Source organism: Bos indicus x Bos taurus, chromosome 2 (genome assembly GCF_003369695.1).
Source record: "Bos indicus x Bos taurus breed Angus x Brahman F1 hybrid chromosome 2, Bos_hybrid_MaternalHap_v2.0, whole genome shotgun sequence".
Classification (NCBI taxonomy): Eukaryota; Metazoa; Chordata; class Mammalia; order Artiodactyla; family Bovidae; genus Bos; species Bos indicus x Bos taurus.
In genome coordinates, this window is record NC_040077.1 from 134,937,804 (window position 1) to 134,965,405 (window position 27,602).

The 27,602-nt window shown below is 56.0% G+C and overlaps 1 protein-coding gene across 1 annotated transcript in view; it reads right to left on the reverse strand.

Moving 5' to 3' along the window:
* Nucleotides 1-27,083, reverse strand: part of PADI4 (peptidyl arginine deiminase 4) — a 28,168-nt gene extending 1,085 nt beyond the window's left edge. Inside the window, exons 1-15 of the mRNA XM_027522252.1 lie at nt 26,978-27,083; nt 23,823-24,003; nt 21,653-21,719; nt 20,082-20,149; nt 18,162-18,276; nt 16,685-16,810; nt 14,792-14,970; nt 14,572-14,675; nt 13,556-13,667; nt 11,356-11,463; nt 5,367-5,521; nt 2,947-3,088; nt 2,589-2,691; nt 1,696-1,766; nt 1,068-1,208 (exon numbers count right to left, since the gene is read on the reverse strand). Coding sequence (XP_027378053.1) covers nt 1,068-1,208; nt 1,696-1,766; nt 2,589-2,691; nt 2,947-3,088; nt 5,367-5,521; nt 11,356-11,463; nt 13,556-13,667; nt 14,572-14,675; nt 14,792-14,970; nt 16,685-16,810; nt 18,162-18,276; nt 20,082-20,149; nt 21,653-21,719; nt 23,823-24,003; nt 26,978-27,069 — 1,764 coding nt within the window. The 5' untranslated portion in view covers nt 27,070-27,083. The remainder of the gene's footprint in view (nt 1-1,067; nt 1,209-1,695; nt 1,767-2,588; nt 2,692-2,946; nt 3,089-5,366; nt 5,522-11,355; nt 11,464-13,555; nt 13,668-14,571; nt 14,676-14,791; nt 14,971-16,684; nt 16,811-18,161; nt 18,277-20,081; nt 20,150-21,652; nt 21,720-23,822; nt 24,004-26,977) is intronic.
* Between the last annotated feature and the right edge of the window lie 519 nt (nt 27,084-27,602).

Below are 27,602 nucleotides of genomic sequence, written 5' to 3' on the forward strand. Positions count from 1 at the left end.
CCCCCAGCTCAGTGCCTGGCACACAGGAGGCACTTAATGCAGATCTGTTGATACTACGATCCGGTGAATAAGTGACTACACACTTTATAGCACTTTCCATACACAATGCGTTATGTAAACGACCGTGTTTCCTCCACAGTGGTTTAATAAGGTATTACCCTGGGAGGCGGCCTGTGGATTCGAATCCCAGGACCATTCTACAGCTGTGCGGCCTCGGGCAAGTCACTTGGCCTCTGCGCCTCATCAGCAGAAAGAGCCAACCAAACACATTTCCAGGTGTGACAGCTGGATGAGGCTGCAGCCTGGGCACCGCGCAGTGAGCTCAGGGTCAGTCTCCAGGGCTGAGTCACTGAAGGGACATCTCGGCTCTCAGACTCGTGCCGGCTGCCTGGCACTCTCAACTGCTCCGCCTGCTCCACACCCAGGCCCTAGCCCCAGCTCCCATCACGGCACCCTGTGAGGCCTCACAGGGAGGAGGAACCGAGTCAGCCCTCAGGGTGGCCGATTCTGAGACGCTGCAGCCCCAGCCTCAGGCACCCGCTTTCTTTCCCCCTGGGCTAGACTGCAGAAAGAAATGAAATGCTTGGGGCCAAGGAACTATTTAGCAGTGGGGGTTAACAGGATGGTGCTCCCTCCTGTCTTGTTTGAGCCAAGGAATCTTTTTTCTAAGCAAAATTTTCTGCAATATCTCAAAGCGTAAAACGGAGATGAGTCTAAACCATGCGAGGGAGGCCCTGTCTTGGAACCCCAGGGTCCCGGAGAACCCAGTTTGCAGACCACCCGGTCTGACACAAGGGAGCCCACAGCGGGCAGTGCAGCCACACCCCAAGCTCTGAACCCCAGCTCTTGCCAGAGACCTGACTCCCCTGCGCATCATCTGTAAAGCGGGGTGACGACAGTCATTCACCCCTAGGTGGTTGCCTCTTAAAGGCGCTGTAAGCTGGAGAGGGCCACGCAAACCCCAAGGGGTGAGGAGACAGCCAAGCCTGCTGGATCCACAGCCAAGTGGCCTCTTGGGCTTAAGACTGCGGGCAAAGCTGGGCGGGCTCAGGGGTCTGCCTCCTCACCATGTTTGGGAAAAAGGCTTCGGCCTTGGGGGTCCCTCGAGAGTCTTTGATGAGCCTGAAGAGCTGCGGGATGTCCACGATGTCCCGCTCGGTCAGGCCCAGCTCCCTCTTCAGCACCGCCCGGTTCCAGTCGATGCATTTCTGGGGGGCGGGAGGAGGGGCGGAGGTGGGGCGGCGGTGGGCGGGGCAGGGCGGGGACTCGGGGTTCGGGGGTGGGGGTGCAGGCCGGTCGGTTTAACCGGAGGACCTGAGACAGGGCCAGGAAGGCAGCGGGGTACCTCCTGGCCCCACTCCTGCTCGCCTTTGCTCAGCCCCTGCCCGGGCTCTGCTTCAGTGTCCTGCCTTTCCCGCCACTCCAGCGCTTGGCCTCTTGCACGCCTCCGCGCCTGTTTCTGAGTCTGCCCTGTCTTTCTCTGACTTTGCCAACTCTTCTCTCTCTCTCTCTCTCTCTCTCTCTCACACACACACACACACACACACACACACACACTGACCCAGATCCCGGCACTGATCACCCGGAAGGCTCTGTCCTGGGCTTCTAACCTCGGGGAAGAGAGCCGGGCGTGGGGGTGGGGGCGAGTGTCAGGTGGCCGGGGCTGTGACGTGCCCTGAATGGCCAGGCTAGTACCTCCACGTATGAATTGTGTTCTCTCAGTTTCTTGTCTGACAGAATGTCCTTTATTTTCTGCTGTTTTTTTTCTGTCATGGAGAAAAAGAAGCAGGTGAATTCAGAGATCCACTTTGCTCTTCCCAGAAGGTCCAGTAGGGACTCAGTTTTCCCATCTATAAAATGGGGGCAGTGATGATTCAGAACACACAGGTTTGTTATGAGTATCTGGGAGGTAAATGACTTTAATAAAGTAGTTTACACGGGGTAAGTTCTTAAGAGCATTACTTTCAGTCCCGTAAATTCTCTCGTCTCCAGAGGGATCCTGTTTCCTGAGGGGCAACACAGGCCTGACCATTGCCTGACACTCCAGGACTTGTACAGACACTACGTGAAAACCCTCAGCTGTAGTGACTTCAACCTCTGACTCCAGCCTCAGTCTGTGCACATCATTGAAAAAAATATTTCATTCTCTGCTCCATCTGGATTAAACTTTTTTTCAGGTCCTCTTGCTTTCTCGTGCCTCTGAGCCTTGGCTGTTCCTTCTGCCTGGATTATCTGGACTATCTTTAGTCCCCATGCCACTGCCCCGTTTATCTGGCCAACTCCTGCTCACCTCTCATACTCAGGCCTGATCTTTGCCTCCTCCAGGAAGCCTTCCTGGGGCTCCTCCCAGACACCCCTCAAAGCCCCTGTGTTGCTGCCTCCTGAACTCACTCTCCCCGGACTGTGAGTCCCGAGGGCAGGGACCTCCCCCTCCCTGTTCACGAGGCACCCCCAGTGCCCGGCACAGCGCCGGGTGCCCGGTGGCTGGGCGGAAGATGCCAGCGGCCTGAGTGATTCCATCTGGGGATGGGAGACCACGTGCAGGCAGAGGAAGCTTCCCGGGGAAGGACCAGGCGCGGCCGACTTACTCTTGACCCCTGGAAACAGCAGGGCCTCCCCGTGGCCCTCCTTCAGCTGCTCCTGGAACAGTTGGTAGCAGGCCCTGGGGCTGGCCAGGAGAAGCCGGAAGCCCTGGGGGCAGAAAGCCTGCGGTCAGAGGTTAGTTTGGTCCCTGGGGCTCCCGGGAGGAAGGCTCTGCCAAGGGTGTGGGGAGTGGGGGCTTGGACCTAGGCTGGCTGCTTCTTCCATGCCCCCTTCTGGGTGAGGGAGAAAGATTTGGGAAGATAAGGTCAGTGTCCCCCACCCTCCCCGGCAGAGGCAGAGCTGAGTCTGGGAACCTGGGAAGGAGGCCTGTGGCTTCCTTCAGGCAGCCCCCCCAGACCACACCTTCTTTTGCACCGGAATGAAGCTCAGGAACTCGTCCACATGGCCCACAGACAGCCAGTCAGAGTAGAGTCTCAGCGGGGCCTGCACCTGCTGGGCACCCAGGAAGTCCTGCAGGGCCCGGTGCATCTCCTGGCTCTCCTGGCTGCCAACACAGGGTGTTATGGGGAGACAGGTATGCTTCTGGGCTGTGGTGCTGGAGAAGACTCTTGAGAGTCCCTTGGACAGCAAGGTCAACCCAGTCAATCCTAGAGGAAATCAACCCTGAGTATTCATTGGAAGGACTGACTCTGAAGCTGAAGCTCCGGTACTTTGGCCATCTGATGCCAAGAGCCGACTCATTGGAAAAAGACCCTGATGCTGGGCAAGATGAGGGCGGGAGGAGAAGGGGACGACAGAGGATGAGATGGTTGGATGGTATCATCGACTCAGTGGACATGAGTTTGAGCAAGATCCAGGAGATGGTGAAGGACAGGGAAGTCCGGTGTGCTGCGGTTCATGGGGTCACAAAGAGTTGGACGTGACCGAGCAACTGAACAGCAACAGCAGCAATGGGAGATGGGCTTCCCGGGTGGCTCAGCTGGTGAAGGATCTGCCTGCAGTTCAGGAGACCAGGTTCAATCCCTGGGTTGGGAAGATCCCCTGGAGAAGGAAATGGCGATCCACTCCAGTATTCTTGCCTGGAGAATCCCATGGACAGAGAAGCCTGGTGGGTTACAGTCCATGTACTCACAAAGAGTTGGACACAAGTGACCGAGTGACTAATGCTTTCCCTTAGTGGGGGCGTCCACAAGGGTGGGAGTTACCAAGGAAGTCTCTGAGGGCCTGGGACTTGGTGAAGCGGTCAGGATTCTTCAGGGAAGGGATTCAGACCCTGGGATGCCTTTTGTTATTATCATATCTCCTACCACCTGAGAAGTTTAGAAAATGTCACCCCAGTTTTACTGGGGACAACCGAGGCATGGAGTCAGTGAAGGACGTAGGACCAGTCCTTAGCCTCTGCAAGTGCTGCCTGTTGACTCTGCCTGGATGCTGGTGTCGTGAGCAGCGTCGCGGGGGGTGTGGAGCTGGCCCCACCGAGTCCATGCCCCCTTGTCAGCTGTGCGTCCTCGGGCACACCCCTTCACTGTCCCGGCCTCCGTGCTCCCCCTGCCCTGACCTCCAGGGACCCTCGTGACCCGGCCTCCGTGCTCCCCCTGCCCTGACCTCCAGGGGCCTTCGTCACCCAGCCTCTGTGCTCCCCCTGCCCTGACCTCCAGGGGCCTTCGTCACCCAGCCTCTGTGCTCCCCCTGCCCTGACCTCCAGGGGCCTTCGTCACCCAGCCTCTGTGCTCCCCCTGCCCTGACCTCCAGGGGCCTTCGTCACCCAGCCTCTGTGCTCCCCCTGCCCTGACCTCCAGGGGCCTTCGTCACCCAGCCTCTGTGCTCCCCCTGCCCTGACCTCCAGGGGCCTTCGTCACCCGGCCTCCGTGCTCCCCCTGCCGTGACCTCCAGGGACCCTCGTGACCCGGCCCTTCACTCTTGCTCGGTTTCTGTTTTAGCCTCTCTGACCTTGAACCCACCACGTTCATTTCTGCCTCAGGGCCTTTGCCCATGATCTTTTAAAAAAACTATTCATTTATTTGGCCGCACTGGGTCTTAGATGTGGCTTGTGGATGCTTTGGTTGCAGCCCGCAGACTCTTAGCTGCTGCATATGGGATCTGGATCTCGTTCCCTGAGCAGGAGTCGAACCCGAGCCCCCCTGCGTTGGGAGCTCGGAGTCTCAGTCGCTGGACGACCAGGGAAGTCCCTGCCCAGGAGCTCTCTGCTCCAGATCTCCACGCGGCCACGTCCTGCTTGTCATTGGGCCTCGGGCCCCACCCCAGAGAAGCCCTCCTCGGTCTCCCTGCCCTGCTTCCCTCTCCTCTTCTGCCCCACTTTTGTGCTTTCTTTATTGCTGGAAATTATTTGTTAGCTTTTCTGTGGCACATCGTCCCCACCAGGACAGCGGCAGGGCTTGCCCGTCCTGCCCAGGGCTGCACTCCCTGCCGGCTCCTGGCACAGGGCCTGCGCAAAGCAGATGCTCAGCAAACATTCACCGACCCGCGGCATGCAGGTGGCCGAGGTGAGCTTGGTCATGCTGGGCTCCTCACTGGGTGTTCTTTGCTGTATGCTTTGATTCCCCACAGTCCCTCAAGTTTGTTGAGTCCTCTTTTTTTTTTTCTGCACTGAGAAGCATGTAGGGTCTTCGTTTCCCAGCCAGGGATCCACCCCACGCCCCCCATGTTGGAAGCGTGGAGTCTTAAACCACGGGACCCCAGGGATGTCCCCTATGAGCCCTCTTGGCCAGGAGCCAGCAGGGAAGCCCTCTGCTCTGGCCTCTGCTGCGCCCCACTCCCCTGCACCCCTGAGTCCGCCGCCCCCTCCCCCCACCTCTCCTTACCTGGGGTAACCGCTGTCTCCAATGAGAATCCTGCCCAGCGGGTACGCCTTCCCCCTGACCGTCACGGGGGGGCTCACTTCCAGGTTCCCAAAGGAGTCGAGGTCAGTCACACTGCCCGTCTGGGGCCCGCGAGTCACGTAGCCAAAATCTGGACCCTGGGGTGAGAGGAGCAGGGGCCAAGAGTTAGAGAACCCAGGGTCTTGGGGAAGAGAGTGTGGGGTCCAGGTTTAAAGATGAGCTTGGTCTCAGAAGAAACCCCTCGGCCACTGGTTCAGAGCAGGTCCCGTTACTATCTGAGGGATTCTGAAGGAAGGCTGAGTCAGCGCGGGCAAGAGAGGGGGTTTGTGAGTCTCTGAGGGGCGCCCGCGGCTTCTAAACCTCTAAACCTTGTGTGCGTGCTCAGTCGCTCAGCTGTGTCCCACTCTTTGTGACTCCGTGGATTTATAGCCTGTCAGCCTCCTCGGTCCACTGGATTTCCCAAGGAAGAATACTGGAGTGGGTCTCCATTTCCTCCATCAGGGGATCTTCCTGACCCAGGAATCAAACCCATGTCTCCTGCATCTCCTGCGTTGGCAGGTGGATTCTTTACCGCTGAGCACTGGGGAAGCCGCATCATAAACCTTAACTCGGGTGTGAAAATGAATCTGCTAGGTACCATCTCTGTCCTCGGAGCAGAAACTACGGTCAGGAAGACTGCGACTCGAGCTGTCTCTATAGCAGATGCTCCTGGTCCACACGGGCGCGTCCTGACCTGGGGCTGCAGCAGGCCTCCCCACGGGGCTGCGGCCCCTCGTCCTCGTGAGAAGACCACAGGGGCGGCGCCCCTCCTACCCCGCGTTGGTTTCCGGCTGCCGCTGTGAGCCGACGGCTCTGAGCTCAGAGGTCTGAAGTCAGCCTCACGGGACTGAAATCAAGGGGTGGCAGGCTGGCTCCTTCTGCAGGCTCTGGGAGAGAACCCGCTTCCTTTCCTTTTTCAGCTTCTAGTGGTCAGCTGGCTGGCGGCTCTTCTGCCATATTCAGTGCCCATCACTCCAGTCTCTGTTGCTGACATCAGAAGTCTTTTCCCATCCCGACCCTGCTTCTCCCCTTTCATGAGGAGCCTTGTGATGGCATAGAGTCCTCCCAGATCACCCAGGGGAGTCCCCATCGCAAGATCCCTGACTTAATCTCATTCACAAAGCCCCCGTTGCCATGTAAGATGGCATCTGCTTCTGGGGGTTAGGGCCCATTTGAGGGGACATCGTCCAGTCCACCCACTGAACCTCTAACCCTCTGCTTCTGTGCGTGCTCAGTCACTCAGTCATGTCTGACTCTTTGTGACCCCATGGACTGTAGCCCACCAGGCTCCTCTGCCCATGGGGACTCTCCAGGCAAGAATACTGGAGTGGGTAGCCTATCCCTTCTCCAGGGGATCTTCCTGACCCAGGAATCGAATTGGGGTCTCCTGCATTGCAGGCCATTCCGAGGGATCAAACCTGCATCTCCTGCATGGCAGATGGATTCTTTACCAACTGAGCCACCAGGGAAGCCCACCTCTAACTCTACTTCCTACAGATTGATGATTTGTACCCTGGGGCTTTACGGGGGCCACAGACGCCCTGAAACTAGATGCCAAATAGTGGGCTTGGGTGCATTTTTTGTGGGAAGATGAGTAGTCTGAAGGGGGTCTGTGACTCCACAGGTCTAAAACCCATTATTTCCAAATCCTTCTTCTCTCTCTAAAACCCTTGCCAACCTGACCTCCTCCCCTGCTGGGCCATCGAAACTGCTCCCTTGAGCTCCTCTGGTGGTCCTGTGGTTAAGAGTCCACCTTGCAATCCAAGAGACACGGGTTCAATCCCTGGTCCGGGAAGGTCCCACTTGCCACAGGACAACGCAGCCCGTGCCCCCAACTACCGAGCCTGTGCCCGAGACCTGGGAGCTGCAATTACTGAAGCCCGAGCGCCCGGAGCCTATGCCTTGAAACAAGAGGAGCCACTGCAGTGAGAAGCCTGCCCCACAGCTGGAGGAAGGCTGTACACAGCGGAGAAGCCCCCACAGCAAACACCAACCAAGCAACAGTCAGCATGGAAAAGATGCCGCTCGGGGTCTCTGTGGCCGCAGTTAGCTCAGCGGGCAGTGCCTGGGCTCCCTTGTCCACGAGACCTGAAGGTGGAGGAGCAGCCAGACCCTGAACGGGGCGAGCACTGCAGGCAGCAGAAACAGCAGGTGCAAAGGCCCGGGGTGAGCACAAGCCGGGCACATGTGAAGACCAGGAAGGAGGCCAGTGGGGCTGGAGCCAGGAGAGGGGCAGGGAAGTGGCCCAGGGCTGGAGAAGCAGATGCGGCTGTAGCCTAGTGAGGAGGTTGATTCTTATCCCAATTCATGTTATAAAATTTATTTTTATTTACGTATTTGGCTGCATCAGGTCTTAACTCCCTGACTAGACGAGGGGGAGTCTTAGTTCCCCAACAAGACGTTGAGCCCGCATCGCCTGCATTGCAAGGAGGCTTCTTAACCACTGAGCCACCACGGAAGTCCCTCAAAAAGTAAGTGAAAACTGTTAGTCACTCAGTCCGGTCTGACTCTTTGCGACCCCATGGACTGTAGCCCTCCAGACTCCTCTGTCTGTGGAATTTTCCAGGCAAAAATACTGGACTCGGTAGCCATTCCCAGGGATCGAACCTGCATCTCCTGCATGGCAGATGGATTCTTTACCATCTGAGCCACCAGGAAAGCCCAGGGAAGTCCCTATCCCCTATCCCCAATTCTTTTCCTGAGTGATTTGAATCAAGATACCCCAGACCTGGTGGCTCAGATGGTAAAGAATCTACCTGCAATGCAGGAGACCTGGGTTTGATCCCTGGGTTGGGAAGATCCCCTGGAGGAGGGCATGGCAACCCACTCCAGTATTCTTGCCTGGAGAATCCCCATGGACAGAGGAGCCTGGTGGGCTGCAGTCCATGGGGTCACAAAGAGTCGGACACGACTGAGTGACTAAGCACAGTGACTAACACCCCTGACTGATGTGGGGGGCTAAGGGGCCACCACAGCCTCCCTCCACCTGAGGCTGTCTATAGGAAGGTCAGTTTTCATTCCAATCCCAAAGAAAGGCAATGTCAAAGCATTTTCAAACTACCGCACAATTGTACTCATCTCACACACTAGCAAAGTAATGCTCAAAATTCTCCAAGCCAGGCTTCAACAGTACATGAACCGTGAACTTCCATATGTTGAAGCTGGATTTAAAAAAGCCAGAGGAACCAGAGATCAATTTGCCAACATCTGTTGGATCATCAAAAAAGCAAGAGACTTCCAGAAAAACATCTTCTTTTGCTTTATTGACTACGCTAAAGCCTTTGACTGTGTGGATCATAAGAAACTGTGGAAAATTCTTAAAGAGATGGGAATATCAGGCCACCTTACCTGCCTTCTGAGAAATCTGTATGCAGGTAAAGAAGCAACAGTTAGAACTAGACATGGAAAAACAGACTGGCTCCAAATTGGAAAAGGAGTACATCAAGGCTGTATATTGTCACCCTGCTTATTTAACTTCTGTGCAGAGCACATCATGTGAAATGCCCAGCTAGATGAAGCACAAGCTGGAATCAAGATTGCTGGGAGAAATATCAATAACCTCAGTTATGCAGATGACACCATCCTTATGGCAGAAAGTGAAGAAGAACTAAAGAGCCTCTTGATGAAAGTGAAAGAGAGTGAAAAAGTTGGCTTAAAGCTCAACATTCAGAAAACGAAGATCATGGCATCCGGTCCCATCACTTCATGGTAAATAGATGGGGAAACAGTGGGAATAGTGACAGACTTTATTTTTGGGGGCTTCAAAATCACCGCAGATGGTGACTGCAGCCATGAAATTAAAAGACACTTGCTCCTTGGAAGAAAAGCTATGACCAACCTAGATAGCATATTAAAAAGCAGAGACATTACTTTGCCAACAAAGTTCTGTCTAGTCAAAGCTATGGTTTTTCCTGTGGTCATGTATGGATGTGAGAGTTGGACTATAAAGAAAGCTGAGCGCTGAAGAATTGATGCTTTTGAACTATGGTGTTGGAGAAGACTCTTGAGAGTCCCTTTGGCTGCATAGAGATCCAACCAGTACATCCTAAAGGAAATCAGTCCTGAGTATTCATTGGAAGGACTGATGCTGAAGCTGAAATTCCAATACTTTGGCCACCTGATGTGAAGAACTGACTCATTTGAAAAGACTCTGATGCTGGGAAAGATTGAAGGCAGGAAGAGAAGGGGACGACAGAGGATGAGATGGTTGGATGGCATCACCGACTCGATGGACGTGAGTTTGAGCAAACTCTGGGAGTTGGTGAGGGACAGGGAAGCCAGGTGTGGTGCAGTCCCTGGGGATGTAAAGAGTCAGACACGACTGAGCGACTGAACTGAACCAAATGGCAGAGACGTCATGACCCCAACTAAATCCCTGCGTCGGCAGCACGCAGCACAGGAGAGCCAGTGAGTTAAACTCAGGTTTCCTTTCAAAGCCTCCTGCGTGGGCCAGGTCACCCCCTTTCCCTTCGGGAACAGAGGCTCCTTGGAAAGCCGTTCACCGCAGCACAGCGTTTACCCCGTGGTCTTTCCTTCGTCTTCTCTGGGTGCCTGAGGTCAGGGGCTGTCAGGGCTCAGAGCACAGGCCTGGGGTCTCTCTGACAAAGCAGGGGCAGGGTGCTCACGGCCTGCTTTGCGTTCCAACTTAGCTGTCTTTTTGTGTGACCTCGAGAAAGCCGCTTCACCTTTTGAGCCTGAGTTTCTTCATCTATAAAATGGGCCTAGTAATAGCACCTACTATTAGAGGTTGTCAGACAAATTAAATGAGCTCATGTAGGCATTCAGCACTGTGACTGCCCCAGGACGTGAGCCCCCAGATGTAACCATTATTATAGTTGTTATCATTTTTATTATTCTGTGCTGAGTTTGCAGGAAGCTACCCAGTTAGTCAAGCATGACTCAATAATTTGTCACCCTCACCTGACCCCGTAAACACATGTAGAGACCTTGGCTGATAAAGTCACACTGAGGAAATGCCCACTCTGGTCCTGAACACCCTGCGTGTCCCAAGGGGAGCCCCTGAAAGTCACACTCCCACCCAGAAGACAGAGCCTCCAGCTGGATGCTGAGGAAGCTTCTGGTCCGGGCCCTACCCCCACCTTGCAGAAGAGCATCTTTTTTTCTTTTGGCTACACCACAAGGCATGAGGGACCTTAGTTCCCTGGCCGGGGACTGAACCTGGGCCCCGTTCAGTGGAGGTGCAGAGTCCTAACCGCCGGACACCAGGGAGGTCCCAAGAGCATCTGCAGCGGAACAAGGATGCCCGCACCCCACCTAATGCTCAGCAGGGTTTCTTGAGGGAGGCTTGAGCTCATAGCCAGAAAGGGCTTTGGGAAAGGCAAACCCAGATCTCATCACATAACAAAAATATCCCAGCCAGAGCCTTTCTGAAGATTCAGTGGCTGAGACTCCGCGCTTGCAACACACGGAGTGCAGGCTTGATCCCTGGTCAGGGAACTAAGATCCTGCAAGTCAAGCCATGCGGCTGAAAAAGAAAATTAAAATAACATAGTAACTTTAAAAAGGGCTTCCCTGGTGGCTCAGCAGTAAAGAACCCGCCTGCCAATGCAGGAGACTTGGGTTCAATCCCTGGGTCAGGAAGATCCCCTGGAGGAGGAAACGGCGACCCACTCCAGTCTTCTGGCCTGGAGAATCCCATGGACGGAGGAGCCTGGAGGGCTACAGTCAAGGGGGTTGCAAAGAGTTGGACACGGCTGAGCATGCACACACACAGAGAAATACAAACTTAAAAACAAAGATAACGACAGATAAGATGGATAATTTAATAAAACTGCCCCTCCACCCGTGCAATGGCCGCTGGGCTCCTGCGGCCCTAGGCACGGGCGGCCGCTCAGTGCGGGGTCGGGGATGGGAGCCAGGAAGGAGGCGGGAGCCGGGCGTTCACCCTGCGCCCAGCCCGCGCAGCACGTACCAGCATGCACTTGATGGGGAAGTCCTTCAGGCCTCTGTTCCTCGGGGAGTCGAAGACCACGGGCAGCGTCCTGTGCGGGGCTTGGGTGTAGCCAATCTCCATCTCATCCTGCGCAGGGACAGGGGCAGGGAGGCTGTCACGCCTGCTCCCGTCACCCGGGGTAGGGCCGGGGGCTGGAGAACCATCTGCTCTCTCTCCCCGTGGGGTCAAGGGCAAATGCACTGGGTTATTCAACCCCAGAAGAGAGGCTCTGGGAAAGCAGAGCTTACTGTCCTGTACTTGAATCCACGTGCAGTGGAATCAACCTGGGTGCCCTTCACTCTTGCTCCTGATGGGTGCCAAGGACGGGCCCTGAGCTTGAGGGGCAACCCTAGAGCTGGGCGTTCAGCACCCAGAGCTAGGAGGGGAGGGGAGGGAGGGGAGGTGTCCGCGGGAACACAGAGGGGGACTCCCAACGCAGCCGGGATGGCGCAGGGGAGACTTCTTAAAGAGGTTCTAGGATGGTGCAGGGGACTCTACCCCGCGCTCCATGATGACCCAAATGGGGAGAGAATCTAAGGAAGCGTGGATAGACGTGTGTGTGTGGCCTTCCCTGTGGCTCAGTTGGTAAAGGACCCGCCTGCCCTGCAGGAGACCCCGGTTCTATTTCTGGGTCGGGAAGATCCCCTGGAGAAGGGATGGGCTACCCACTCCAGTGTTCTTGGGCTTCCCTGGTGGCTCCAGTGGTAAAGAATCCGCTTGCAATGTGGGAGACCTGGGTTTGATTCCTGGGTCAGGAAGGTCCCCTGGAGGAGGGGATGGCAACCCACTCCAGTATCCTTGCCTGGAGAATCCCATGGACAGAGGAGCCTGGCGGGCCACAGTCCACGGGGTCGGAAAGGGTCAGACACGACTGAGGGACTAAGCGCAGCCCAGCACATGTATGTGTATAGCTGACTCACTTTGCTGCAGAGCAGAAACTAGCACAGCACTGTGAAGCACTGATTCTCTAATACAAATGAACGATGAGAGTGAAGTGAGAGCTGCTCAGTCATGTCCGACTCTGCGACCCCGTGGACTATACAGTCCATGGGATTCTCCAGGCCAGAACGCTGGAGTGGGTAGCCTTTCCCTTCTCCAAGGGATTTTTCCAACCCAGGGATTGAACCCAGATCTTGCACATTGCAGGTGGATTCTTTACCAACTGGGCCACAGGGAAGCCACAAATGGATAATAATAATAATAAAAAGTGCATCTGAGTTGGAGCCTTGAGGGCAGAGGTAATCCTGTCCCAAAAGAGGGCGAGTAAGGCCCCAGCTGAGCCCCTGGGACAGAGCTGGGAGGGTGCAGGTCGGATCGGGGCACACCTGGCTTGTATTCCAGCCGGCAGGCGTGACGTTGGCCATAAAACACTATTAAGCTGGACCATCTTGGGGGTTCAAACTGCCGTTCTCTGAGATAAAGAATGGTGACGTTTCAGCCATTTCATCTGTTTGATCTAACACACGTAGAATGATAGGAGAGGAAGAGAGGGCATTATTTGGGGGTTGTGTGTGTGTCGAGTCTGACTCTTTGAGGTCGACCCCGTGGACTGTAGCCCATCAGGCTCCTCTGTCCATGGGATTCTCCAGGCAAGAATACTGGAGTGGGCTGTCATTTCCTTCTCCAGGGGATCTTCCTGACCCAGGGATCCTCCTGACCCAGGGATCCAACCCGGGTCTTCTGCATTGCAGTCAGATTCTTTACCGTCTGAGTCACCAGAGGAGGCCACATTTGGGGGTTAGAAAGGAGTGCTGATTGAGGGTGGCAGACGTGGGGCCACTGGATCGGGAGGTAGCTGAGAGGGGGAGACGGGTGCCTCGGAAGACGCTGGAGCAGGGCCGTGGCCTGGCCTGGAGGCAGGCCGCTGGACCGGCCGCTTGAGCCCCAGCCCCCGAGCTTCGCAGCATTTGTTCAGTTTCCTGAGGTCGTCTGAGAGTTTTCAAGCAGGAAGGAGGTTATCTCAGTGACACAGCTAGCAGGCTGTTTAAATGTCAGTAGGGTCACTTTCCTGAGCCTTCCCCGTCTGCGGGGACCCTAGGATGCTCTTAACTCCTCGCCCGGGGAGACGAAGGGTGGCCAGCAGGGTGCGGGGCCAAGCCCGTGAAGCCGGGCCCCGTGTCCCTTGACCCTCGGAGCGTGCGTCCCGAGTGCCCAGCCCGCCTGCCCCGAGGGCACACACCTGCATCCACCGGTCGTCCACGCTCTCCTCCTGTGCACAGACGGTCAGCTTGCAATTGGCTTTCTTGGCCAGCGCGGTCAGTGATGTCAGGAAGTCCTCGTTTTCAAATACCCTAGAACGATCAGGAAGAAAGAAAAGGTCCTCGGTGCCCCTGATTCCGCACCCAGCGGCCTTGGCTGGGCTCTGAGGAGGCCGGCTGGACTCAGGGTGGAGCAGGCGCAGGAACTGAGGCCGGGACACAGGCCGGGACCCCCGCGGTGCGTGCTTCGAGACCCCTGGAGCCCGATGGAGACCCCCGCTTGCCCTGTCTGCCTGCTCTCAGCACGCTGCCTCCCTGAACTCTGCTGACAACCCGGGGGGGACCAGCGGGCAACCTTCCAGCGAGCAGAAGGCAGAGCGCGGAGGTGAGAGTCAAGGTCATGCCACACGCATTCAGGTCCAGGCCTTGCTGGCTTCCAGGTTGCATCCTGAGCACCAGGTTACACTCGCAACCCTCCTGCCCCCAAGCGACAGGAAGAGGCCGGGGGGAAGGGGGAAGGCCCCCGAGGCCCTGGGTGGTTATCAGGGGCTCTCTGACTGCGGGATGGACGCCTGGGGCCCCCCGCCGTGTGTCCTGCCCCAGGGTGGGGAACGCGAGCTCAGAGGTTGGTCAGGAACGGGCGTTTGAAATGAGTGTCCGGGGTTCCGCGTGCAGGGCCGCCCTCGTGGGAGCCCCGAGGCCTTGCCCAGAGGACCAGAGCTCTCATCTTCTGGGTCTGGTGAAGTCCAAAGTCCCCCAGGCGCTAAAGCCACCCTCAGGATGCCTTGGGCCAGACAGTGACAGGGAAACAGTGCCCACGATGTTCCCTGCCTGCTTACGGCTCCAACCAAGCCCCCGCCCTCAGCCGGCCGCAGCGGGAGCACCCCTGCCCCCATCCACACCGCCGGGCACGAAGCACTCTGGGGTCCTGCTCCAGGTTCTCCCTGGGGTGTGTGTGTGTGTCTGGGCCCTGCCTCAGCCCTCCAGGGCCCCTCACCTGCACACGTACACCTCCTTCGGGGGCTGGGTGTTGGGGGTCATGATCCAGGGGGCCACACGGAAGACCACGCTGTCCTGGAAAAGCAGGCTTTGGGGGAGCTCCTGTGGGAGGGGGGAGGGCGAGAGAGGGGCTGTGAGAGCAGCCAGGCATGCGGGGAGCCCCTCCCCAGCTGGGCCGGGGCCTGGAAGCCCAGCCGCCCCCTGCTCCCCAGGCCTACCGGGTTGGACACGTCCAGCAGGGAGAGGTGGAGGGAAACGAGCCCCGGGAAGCTGGCGTCGGGGAAGGCCAGGCCCTCCACGTAGAAGTGTGTGCTGTGCTGGCCGCCAGGGAGCTCCAGCAGGTGAGACGGGCGCTCTGGCCCCAGGACCGCGCTGTACCGGGAGGGCTGCTGGCCCCCTGGGAGTGAGCAGGGGGTCAGCGCTGCGTCCCTGTTTCTGAGGAGCCCGAGCCCCTCCTCAGGGGGAGAGGGCTGAGCCTCAGCCGCGACATCACCGGATGGAGGCCCAGGACCGGCGCGATGGGGGTGCCTGCGTCCCCCCAGTGCTACAGAAAGCCCAGCATACGTGATAGTCCGCTCTTTCTCTCGTCCACTCCCTGCCTTTCACCTGCTCGCAGCTGACCCCGAAGGATCAGGGAGACAGCCTTTGTCCTTGGCCCCAGGGAGCCCACGGTCTACTGGATAAGTCACTCCAGTCGTGTCTGACTCTTTGTGACCCTATGGACCCTCGCCCACCAGGCTTCTCAGTCCATGAGATTTTCCAGGCAAGAATACTGGAGTGGGCTGCTGTGCCCGCCTCCAGGGGATCTTCCCGATCCAGGGATCGAACCCATGTCTCTTATGTCTCCTGCATCGGCAGGCGGGTTCTTTACCACTAGGGCCGCAGCAGGGAGAGGAAAAGACAGTCAAAATCACAGACAGCAGTAAGTGCTGGAAGGTCAGGGAGGGCTTCCTGGAGGAGGTGATACCTCCACAGAGGCAAGGAGTTGGTTTGTGGCCAAAACAATGTCAGTCTAATCCCTGCGGTCTGAATGGAAGTAAGTCAGGTCGGGCTGCTCCTCGGCACAGCCCTCATAGGCCCCCACCCCGTACAGACGAGAAGCCACAGTCATTCCCTGCCTCTGAGACCGGCCCCTCCCCTCTGGCCTCTCTTCTCTACCCTGTTCACCCTCGTAAACCTTGTCTGGTGCTCAGCACACTGGCCTCCCTGCATCCTCGATCCCGCGGGCACATCCCACCTCAGGGCCTTTGCACCCGCAGTCCCCCCTGCCCCAGAGTGCCTGATGTTCCTCCATCTCCCAGTACTCAGCGACCTTCTGGGTGGTCTCCCCGACCGCCCTCCCCCTCCCCTGCTGCATCCCTCTGTGCAGCATTTAGCGCCGTCTGAGGCTGCAGACAACGATTTTTCACGTATCATCACCCCCATCCCGCCGAGGGCAGAGACTTCGCTAAGTTCTTTGCTCTGTTCCCTGTGCCTAGAGCCAACCTAGCACGGGGTGGTGGGGGCTCCTGAGCCACTGAGAAGCTACTGATGCTTCTGATCAGCAGATTGTTGAACACATGGTTACATGTCACAGTTATTATGTGCAGTCGGCTTGGATTCAACAACCCCTGTGGGAACTTCTTCGGCAGCCCCTTGGGTAAGACGCCGCACTTCCACCACAGCGGGAGGAGGTTCAGTTCCTGGTTGGGGAACTAGGGCCTTAGCATGCCACATGATGTGGCCAAAAAAAAAAGGAAAACAAACAAAAACCCAATTGCTTTAAGAAACAAGAACAAAACAGCTCCTGCAAGAGTTTGCGCATGTGTGTGAAAGAGAGAGAGGAGCCGGACACACAAGATCAGCTTCGGCAGTGCTTGGGAGGGAGGGCGGGCCCTTCTCTGCATTCGCCCAGCACCAGATCTCGTCTGTTGCCTGCGTCTTGTCTGCCCCCTTTCTGTGCCCATCCGTTCAGAGAGGCCCTCCAGCTCGCTCCCTGCTGCTTCCTCGATTCTTAGACCCTGGCACGGGGGAGGTGCTCGGGAGTTTCCCCCCGAGCAGGGTGTGGAGAGGCTGAGTCCCTTTGGCGGGGGCGGAAGGCGACACTGAGGTAACAGCCGGAGACGACTCACCGTTGTCTTGAAACACCCGGACTTTGTCCATCTCAGCTTTGGCCACGTGGAGCACCAGCTGGTGCTTGCTGAAAAAGTCCCCGGGGGTCCTGGTGCTCAGGGTCACCAGGGACAGGTCCTCCAGGTCTGCAAAGAGAAGGGCGAGGCCTGAGACAGCCCCTGAGGCCACCCTCCCCCCAAGACCACCCTTCATCTCGTCACCTGGCTTTATTTTCTTTACGCTCTTTCCAGTTTTTAAGTGACAGTTTTCACTTTAGAATTAAAGCGAATCAGGGTTTGGACATGACCTCTCCCACCAGGATGAGCTTAGGATGTTAGCTTGGTGAGGCAGAAACCACATCTGTCTTGCTTGTTGCTTTGTTCCCAGCTCTGAGAAGCATCCAGACCAAGGCCGAGCGCAAGGCAGATGCTCAGTAATTGTGGACTGAATGAGTGGAGAAGTTTCTCCCCGGGGCCCGCGGGAGATGAACCGGCCTGAGTGGTGGCTGACAAAGACGTGGGGAAAGCAGAGCCGGATAAGAGTCGCGTGGTTAAGGGTGCTGGAGTGGGCGGGGCGTGAGCCCTGGGTCTGTGTGAGCTTGGGGAGTCGCTTCCTTGCTCCACGCCTCTGCTTCCTTGTCAGCACACAGGGCTAAGCACAGAGCCCTCGCGGAAAGGGTGCAGTCACAGGCCCAAAGTCCGTATTACAGCGCCTCACCCTGGGAGGGTCCATACAGGCACGTGTGTGCCAGGCGCCATGGAGACGCGCTCCCTGGCATCAGGACACACCGACTGCATGCAACTTCAAACCGCATCCATCTAGGCCATTCCAGCAAGTCCCGCAGGAAGGCAGTCGCGGCTGCCCTGGCCAAATGACCTCACTCCCTGGGCGCCCTCCTCCAGTGCAGCTGAGCCGAACATCTCCCATCCTGGCCCCCACTCGGAGGTGTGCCAGCAGGGCTCCTAGACCTGCCCTGGTGCCAGGATGCCCTGTGACCCGGAGCAAATTGCTTAACTTCCTGTGCCTCGGCTTTCCCATCTGTAAAGTGGGATGAGAACCATACATACTTCTGAAGGATCAATTGAGTTAATAATTCTGAACTGGTTGGAGCAGTGCCCAGTCTGGCCGGGGCTCAGGGCCGCTCTGACCTGAGTTTGGGGCTCTAGTCAGGCTTTTATTTTAAATTATTTGGGGCCCCAGACTTGACCTGAGAGCAGAAGTTTGGATTAGGCAACAGGCTAGGGATGGAACCTGGGCCCTGGAGGAGGCGCTGGGACACTTGACATTGCCCCCAACCCTCCCCTGGCTGCTGTGTGAGCTTGGGCGGGTCACTTGCCCTCTCAGGACCCTTGTCTATCCCTTCACCTACGTAACCCGTGTGCTAACAAGAGCATGCTTCCAATAAGCCTGATTTCTGAGCGCTGTTGCCAGGCTCAGGACGAAAGCCTTTACAAACAGACAAAAGCCCTGTTTCCACTAGATCTTGGGGGTCTTTACCGTGGCTGTCAAGCTGCTCATCCTTGTAGTCCACGGCGGAAGAGTTGGGGTTGTCTCTGTCACAGTTCACCAGCAGGATGGCGCCCTGCCCTCGGGGGCCCCAGGTCCAGGCCCTCTGTGGACCCAGCAGAGACGAGCATGCTTAGGAACACGTGTCTGCCCTCCCGCTCTTGGGGAAGCCCGCCACCTTGCCCAGCACCCTGCAGGCTTGCGTGTTTACACATCTTGCTCCCCCATCAGGTAGTATTTTTGTCCCGAGAGTGGATTTTTGCCTCCCTCCAAGGCCATAAGCAAATTCAGTTCATCCATTTTAGAAAAGGAACCCGAGGGACTCCCCTGGTGGTTCAGTGGTTAAGACTTTGCCTTCCGGTGCCAGGGGTGTGGGCTTGATCCCTCAAGGAGGGGCTAAAACCCCACATGCCTCGTGGCCAAAGAGGTCAAAACGTGAAACAGAAGCAATACTGTAACACACTCAGTAAAGACTTTAAAAAGGTCCAGATTAAAAAAAAAATCTTTAAAAAAATTTTAAAAATGAAGATAGGCGCCCAAGACAGTAAAATTGATTTCCACAGCTTTTAAAACCTGTTGAGTTGGCAAACCAAGCTGAGCTAAAAGTTTGTGTCAAGATTCAGATCTAAATAGTTCCTCTTATGACAACTCTTAACTCTTTCATCAAAGTGTGGGCACTATCCTTCGCAGCTGGTTGCTATCTCTGTGAAGACGAAAGCAAATGGAGCACCCCTCCCATCAAGACTCTAAACAGTGACGACTCTTCTGCTTGTAGCAGAGCGTTCTGCCCTGGGCGATGACTGCAATTTGGGAAAGACAGAAGGACGGGTTCCACCCCCAGAGCTGCAACTCTTCCCTTCACTGTTGACCGGTCCCACAGGGGACCTTAATGTTTGACGGGCCCTGTCGTCCTTAAGAGCACACCAGCGTGTGGGGTCGCCCTGACGTCCAGTGAAAAGGTCTTGGCATTTTCCCTGCCTGGGGCAGGGGAACAAAGACCTTGCAAGCTGCGCAGCGTGGCCAAAAAAATTAATTAGTTAATTAAAGTCCAGATCAGCATAAAAATGTGCAGGCCGCTTTGGGGTTTCCCCTGAGGTTTAAGGCAACTCATCACCTGTGTAGCCCAGCACACTACGTTTCTGCAGCGTAGACTCCCTGCCCCACCCGCCCCCTTCCCTCCGCCATCCACCGCCTCTGTTCTCTGTTATCCACCCCGTGTGAACCTCGCCCGCCAGTCGCTAAACTCTAGCACAGGGGATATTTTTTGGCTACGAGGCACGTTGTTGCTGTTCCCTCGCTCAGTCGTGTCCGACTCTGTGTGACCCCGTGGACTGCAGCCCGCCAGGCTCCTCTGTCCGTGGGATTCTCCATGGCAAGAATGCCATGCCCTCCTGCAGGGGATCTTCCTAACCCAGGGATTGAACCCGCATCTCTTATGTCTCCTGAGTTGGCGGGTGGATTCATTATTACTGGGAAGTCCCACGTGTGGGATCTTAATTCTCCAGCCGGGGATTGAACCTAGGACCCCTGCAGTGGAAGCGTGGAGTCCTAACTACTGGGCCATCAGGGAATTCTCCACAGCCTAGATTTTTGGGCCAGGGTCCTGACCTGCCTGCAAATTTTCTCTGCTGTGCATGAATCTAGTTTTCAGTTTGTGGGATGACACGTTCTCTGAATGTGCCATCATGAAAATCTAGTTTTGCAGACTCGATGGGGCCTATATAAACCAAAGCAATAATGGTATTGGAGATTTAAATTTTCTTTTTCTTTCTGAACTTGTGTTTCTTGGCCTATTAACACGGATATATGAAGCACACTGCTGTTCATCCATCACCACCAGGGGGCGTGTGAGGCGAGCCCAGCAGAGTCCGGAGGCCATTCAGGGCCCGGCCAAGGTCAAGCTGTGCATACCTTGTCCTTCACGCTTCCCGTGGGCTTCATTTTGCCAGTGCGGCTGATGTCTGCACTCAGGGAGATTTCTGAAATCCCAGAAAATAAGAGGAGAGGGTTGGTGAGGATACCAGCCCAAGGGTGGGGCACTTAGTCTGGCCCCAGACGGACAGTCCTTTCCCCAGGAGACTTACCTGCGCGAAGGCTTTTTTGCCTCCCCTTCAGAGGAGACACAGGGTGTAAGACTCCCCATGTCCCCCAAGAAGAAGTCTGGCTGCAATTCAGACAGAAGTGCAAGGGCTCCTGACCACAGGCATCCTCCTTGGGTGGGAGGCCATGCCACAACCTGGATGCCAACCAGACCCGTGCGCCCCCCACATAGGGCTTCAGAACGAGTTCCCAGCCACCCCAACGGGAGTGTGAGGCAAAGCTCCTGCAAGGACACCTGCCCCTCACAGGAGCCTCTGGCCGCAACTTCAGGCCCCGTGAGCTTGCAGAGGGGGCGCAGTGGCTGCTTCCATCCCACCTGACTTTCCGTTCTGTGCACCCTGGGACAAAGCACAGCCTCAGGCATAGCTGCTCTGTCCACACGGCACGGGGGAGAAAGCACATGCTCCCCTCATCAGAGCACTCGGCAACACGACCATTCCAGTGATAACCGTGCGGTGACCTTATGAGGTCACAGAATGAGACTGGCCTGGATGACCTTGTAAACACACACACAGCCGTGTGTCAGTGCTGGGCCAGAGCGCACGGCACTCGGTGGCCAGAACGTCCTGGCTCCCTGGCTAACCAGCTGTGTGGTCTTAGCCAAGTCTCTTTAGCTCTTGTACCTCAGTTTCTTCACCTGTAAAATCGGATAATAATAGTGGCAATTTCATTGGATTTTTGTAAGGTTTAAGTGTAAAGTCTTGGCACTCTGTCCAGCATAGAGTAAGTGCTAAATAACAATAATAAAATTATTAAAATGTGTTTTAGTGAAATAATGAATGAAATTTATTTATATTCATATTTATTAATGAAATAAATAAATGACATTTATTATGAAATAAATAAATGAATAAAACCTTCACATGCTGTTCATATATTTAATGTACATTTAAATAATGCTGGTATTTGATATTACTGCCCTATATGAAGGCAAGTTCAAACATACTTTATTTGAAGAAGAATACTAAATAAATATTAGTATAGATCACTGATACGGCAAAAATGGTGAAGGTGGGATGTAAATCATTTGGGGAAACTGGTCTGTATTATTGTATAAGACAGTATCATCATCTATTTTTCTCATAAATATTTGAGGTTTCAAAAAGGTATAGAGACTCATATGTCGAAAACCCACATGCCAATTCCTAAACTGAGAAATAAAATACTGAGATGTAATTGAATCTCCCTGCAAATGCCTCATCTCCAGCTGTATTTGTGGTTCACTGACTGGGGAAGGAATGTTTATGAACTACCAGATGTATGGCTGTCTAGAATTTTTCTTTTCTCCACTTGGTCTCAAGTAAGCGTCGGGGTGTAGTCTCTCCTGCGTGGGGTGTGTGGAGGGCAGGGGGCTGAGCTCCGAGCTGCTGGGCATCACTTACCGACCCCAGTGAGGTAGAGCAGGGCTTCAGCCGGGGTGGGCGCAGGTCCATGGTATGAAATCTGAACCTGCAGAACAGGAGCGAGCCGTGAATGGCGTCCTTAGCCATTCAACACGCTCCACGCGGCCTGCTGCATGCCGGCTCAGAGTGGGGTGCCAAGGAGACAGGGACGGGGCCCCCAGCCCATGGGGAACACCCCAGCGCGTGGGCTGGAGGGGCAGCAACACACTCAGGTGACCGTGATGCGTAGAAGGGGGTCCTTCAGGAGCCTGGCCAGGGCCCAGTCTGCCTGCCTGGTGTTGGGGGGTCCGGGAGGGACCGCAGGAGTCCAGCAGTTGGGGGTGTGATGGGAGAGGCATGAGAGGGATGCTGGGGTGACAGCCGCAGGGAACGCTGGCCAGCAGGGGCAGGGAGGAGGCCTGAGGAAGCAGACTGGGAAAGGCTGGGCCCCAGCCCTCAGGGATCGGGGAGCAGGGGCTTTGAGCGGGCCTGGCCTCTTCAGGGCAGGTGCTGTTGAGATCAAGAGACACCAAGCCCTGTCTCCCAAGGCTCCAGGTCCAGGGAGAACCCATCCTATGGGCCCCGCCTGGCTGAGCATCAGGAACCACGCTTCCAAGCAAGAGGGCGGAGGGGAGTTCCCCAGGGCAAAACCCAAGCGATGCCCCCAGAGGAAGCGGAGCTCCCGGGGGCTACACTGAGGCATCTGGACCTGCCCTGTAGATGGCGGGCACCCAGAGAAACGCAGCTTCCGTCACCTTGCGTCTAGACCACGGCGTCCACCTCCTGACCGGTCGCCCTGCCTAGATCTAATCGACGCACTCACTGCAGCCAGTGGCTCTTTCTAATGTACATTTATGGTCTCGCTGCTCCTGCATGAAAGGTTCCCGTTGGCTTCCTGTTTCCCCAGGAGAAAGAGGTCCCGGATGCCAACCCCCTGACACTTGCTCCCTCTCTCCCTGCTCCTTTCTTTCCATACAAGCCTTTTTCAGCTTCCCCGACACACATCTCACCCTCTCTTATCCAGAGTGCACACTCGGGCCACACCCTCTGTGCTGAGCTCTAGCTCCTCTTTACCCCTCTCAAATAGGTCGTGCAGACCACCCTTCAGCTTGCCGCTTCTTCCAGGAAGCTTTCCCTGAGTACTCACTCGCTGACCAGCTTTGATGCCCAAGGTCTGTTCCTACAACAGGAAATAACTCTCTGCCCCCGCGGAGAGACTGCTTGGCCTCCCCTGCTGGGAACAAGAGGTTATTGGCCCAGATCTGTGTATGAGACCCTCTGGAGGGCCCTGATTATCTATCTATAGTCAATGTGAGTACAGCGGGTTAAACGGTGATTCCCCAAAAGATATGTCCACATCCTAATCCCTGGATCCTGTGAATGTGACCCCATTTGGGGGAAAAAAAATGTTTGCGGATGTAATTAAGGACCTTGTGATCATCCTGGGTTATCCAGACAGGCCTTAAGTGCAGTGACAAGTTTCCTGCTAAGAAGGAGGCCGAGAGAGACTGAGGAGGGGGTACGGGCCCCGGGGCAGAGCCTGGAGCCACGTGGCCATCAGTCCAGGGCTGCCGACAGCCAGCAGCCGCTGGAAGAGGCAAAGAACTGATTCTCCTCAACGAACTGATGCCACACAACACGGTCCTGCTGACACCCTGGTTTCAGACTTCCGTCCTCCAGAAACGTGAGAGAATATGTTTCTGTTGCTTTAAAATTGTGGTCCTGTGTTACAGCAGCCGAAGAAGCTAAATACAGGGCAAGGACCAGTGTCCCGGGGCTGCCGGGCTGAGCGCTTCCCAGCCGCACCACCGTTTCCAGTCGTTTGTCTTGTCTGATGCTCGCCCACAGGCCGCAAGCGCCACGCGGGCTGCGATCTCACCTTCTTGTTCATTAGAATCTTCAGGGTCTGACAGTGCCCGGCACAGAGAAGGCGATTATTAAACATTTGCTGGGTGAATAAATTTAGTCAAAACCCTGACCTCCGTAAGCCCCCGACATCATCTCAATGTGATTATGCTATGGCTGGAACAAGCTGTCATGAGCTCTGCCAAAGACAAGGAGGCTCTGTCTTGTTAGGACATGTTGGGACCTGCTGACCCCGGACGGGCCGAGGAATGGGCCTGTCGGAACCTGGTGGCCGCCCTGCCTCCCAGCCCCGTGCTGCCCTCACCTGCTGGTCCCCTGTGCTCTCGCTGGCCACTCTCAGCTTCAGGCTCACGTCCAGTCCGGGCTCCAGGCGCCACTGGGACGCGCCTGTGGGACTCTTCTTGGCTGGGGGCCTGTGGGCGACCTTCACAACCACTCCTGGGGAGGCGGTGATGCTGAAGGACGTGTAGCCCTTGGGGGCAGAGCTGTGGAGGAGACAGATGGGGAGGACAGATGGACATGGTGAGGTGGGGCCCGGCCCACTGTGGCTGGCCCCAGGGCTCCTCCTTTCCCACCAGTGCGGAGACCACAAGGCAGCCACACTGCCCCTGACCGGTGGTAATAAGGAGGTTTTCAGGAGGCAGCGGGCTTCCCCGGTGGCGCGGTGGTAAAGAACCTGCCTGCCAACGCAGGAGACATAAGAGACACGAGGTCGATCCCTGGGTTGGAAAGATGCCCTGGAGGAGGGCGTGGCAACCCACTCCAGTGATCCTGCCTGGAGAATCCCATGGACAGAGGAGCCTGGCGGGCTACAGTCCACGGGGTCACAGAGAGTCGGACACGGCTGAGCGACTTAGCACGCACGCACGCCCACAGGAGACAGTGAGGAGCAGAAAGGAAATCCCCTGACCCGGAGGACTGATTCTTGAACTGGGAAGGGACACACCAAGGCACATGCACGGGTGTGTGTGGAGAGTGGGGTGCACACCCAGAGGTTTGCACACAGACGTGCACGCATAGGGGTGTGCACACGTGAAGAATCACACGGGCTTCTGCTTCTGGAGTGGTGGCAGCTTAGTACTCTAGCAAAACACTGGACTGTGGGTAGAGTACAGTCTTGTTTAAAAATTTATTCAATTTCTTTATTTGGCTGCTTTGGGTCTTAGTTGCGGCACTCGGCCTCAGTAGGCTCAGCACATGGGACTTTAGTTTCCAGACCAGGGATTGAACTTGCGTCCCCTGCATTGCAAGGCTGATTCTTAACCACTGGATCACCAGGGAAATTCTTAGAATGTACTCTTTGATGCGTTGCTGAGATATGGAGAGTAACGGAAGTTGTCAATAATTCCCTTCTCTATGTGTACACACACACGTGTACACCCACAGACACACACCTCACTGTGGTTAAGAATACCAAAGACAAACAGATCTTGAAGGTTTCCAGAGAGAAGAAAAGTCTGGTCACCTATAAAGGAATAATAATTAGATTGAAAGTAGACTTCTCAACAACAGTAATGAAATCCAGAAGACAGTTAAGTAACATCTTCAAAGTATCTTGAAAAAATAACCATTAACTTTTATTTGTGTACATAAAGTTATATTTTAATAAAAATGTTTTCAGATGAAGAAGAACTGGCATTTTAATTTAAAACCAATGCATACCTTAAGAAGAAGATATCTAATGTTAGAAGCATCTGGATGCAAGGAAGAATGGTGAGCAAATAAAATGGTAAATACTTTGGTTAATCTAAAGAGTATTGTCTGTATTTTAAAAGTTTATAAAAATATCAAAATTGTGAGATTAAGAAAAAAAAAAGGCAGAATGTAAATTGGGAGGGGTATTGACAGTTAAAGTATTCTGAGGTGCTTGATTGAAGAGAGGATTAAGATAGTGTTTAATTCCTGGTGGCTCAGATGGTAAAGAATCTGCTTGCAATGTGGGAAGCCCAGGTTTCACCCCTGAGTCAGGAAGAGCCCCTGGAGGAGGGCATGGCAACCCACTCTAGTACTCTTGCCTGGAGAACCCCCTGGGCAGAGGAGCCTGGTGGGGTACAGGCCACGGAGCAGCAAAGGGTCGGACACGACTGAGCAACTTCCACTTTAAAGATTCTATTATTAAAATGTAAAGGTATTCTCCAAAAGAATAGAAAAATAAATAAATTTCCATACATGGAGAAAACGCAATAATTTTTCAAGAGAACAGGAACATTTCCTTCAAAAAGGCAAGTACAGAGAAAAAGTCAACATAGAAAAAAATGGACGCCTGAAAGGTAAATGGGAAAAACAAGTTTCCTCTTCCGTGAACTGGGGACGGCGCTGCCCACCTCACGGGGGCTGACTGAGCTGTGCGTGCCAAGCGTGCCGCGAGTGTGTGTGCCAAGCTGTGTGTGACGTGAGCTGTGCGTGCCAAGCATGCCGTGAGTGTCACCGTGACCGTGTGAGCCAGCGGGGCTGGAATCCCGGGCTCGAGGCCTCCCCGATGGGCACACTTCCCCGGCGCAGGGTGGCCTGGATGACGGCGGGCCTCCTCTCCCCTCAGTCCTCACCCTCTCAGCCCCCTGCCAGCCTCCGTGTCCCCGGGAGGCCCAGACAGTCCCTGCAGTTCTGCTGCCCCGCTTCAGGAGTCAGGCGACACTCAAGGAGCACAGGTGCCCACCTGCGGTGGTGGAAGCTGGAGGCTGGCACTGCGCCCCCCGACAATGGCAACAACCCAGCCATGCCCACCACGAGCAGCTTAGACCACCCTGTTCAGCGAGAGCCTGGCAGGGGCTTGGATACAATAGTGGCTCAATTAGCATTTGCCGAAGGAAGGAATGAACGAGAGAACCACCACCGGGCGGGTCCAGCACCGCACTAAGTACTCAACAAACATTTTCAGGTTTTTCACACTTGATCCTGCAAGCACCCTACAAAGTGGGTATAATCCCCATTTCACAGATGAAGAAACTGAGGCTCCGGCGCCCAGGGCATCTCAGCTAACCAATAGCAGGGCCAGGCCTCCGCCCCCGCCGCTCCATGCCAGAACCTGTCTCATCACACCGTGCTCTCACCCACCCACGGAGGGAGGCTTGACTGAGCAGCGCAGGGCAGCACAGCACAAGGGGAACCAGGCCGGGGCCGTGAGACCCGGAGGCCAGACTCGTTCCCAGGATCCACGCACTCTGCGACCTTAGGCAAGTCACAGACCCTCCCTGCGCTTCACGGCCTCAGGCATGAAAGGATGTGGTCCAGCTTGCCCTACTAGATTTCCTTTGCGGTGAGGCCCTGGGGAAGCCCCGCTCATCTGTGGCGATGAACCGCTGCCTCGGGTCCAGGAGAATCCCAGGGCCACTCGGCTCTTGGCTCTCCGGCTTCTGCCCGGCAGTGGCCGCAGCTTGCGCCAACCCGCTTGTGTGGCAGCAGAAGCCGTTCATCCACAGCCCCAGGGCTGCCCGCAGCCCCAGAACGTCCCCCGCTCACCTGTAGACATCCAGCTGCGTCTCGGTGCCCAGCACACACACGGCCTGGGTGGGCTGCCCTGGGGCCACGTGCACCACCGTGCCCCAGGCCATCGCTGGCTGGTGCGTCCCTGCGGCTGCAGGACGCCCTGGGGCTGCTTCCTTTATCTGCCCAGCGCCCGGCGGAGGCCATGAGTCAGCGCCTGCGGTCTGTGGCTCAGCCCCTCCTTCTCGGCCCCTCCTCTGTCCTGGAGCTGCCCCCAGGCCCGGGACCCGATTTGGCACTGATGGCAGGTCGGCTCGGTCAGCGTCCTGGCAAGAGCTGAGGGTTTCGGAAGCCTGTGAGGGGGGTGCCAGTCTGAGGACTCATCCCCCGCCCCATCCCCCCCTGTAGCTGTGGACACCTGGGCCCATCCAGACAGGGTATCAGAGAGGAGAAGGCGAGGCTGAGGCACAGACTGGGCTACACCTTCAAAGAGGAGCCAGGAAAGACAAACACCGTGTATGAACGCACGGATATGGAATCTGGAAAATGAGACTGATGAACCTGTTTGCAGGGCAGGAATAGAGACGCAGGCTTAGGGGACCGACTTGTGGACACAGCGGGGAAGGGGCGTGGGGGGCGAGTTGAGAGGGTAGGACTGACA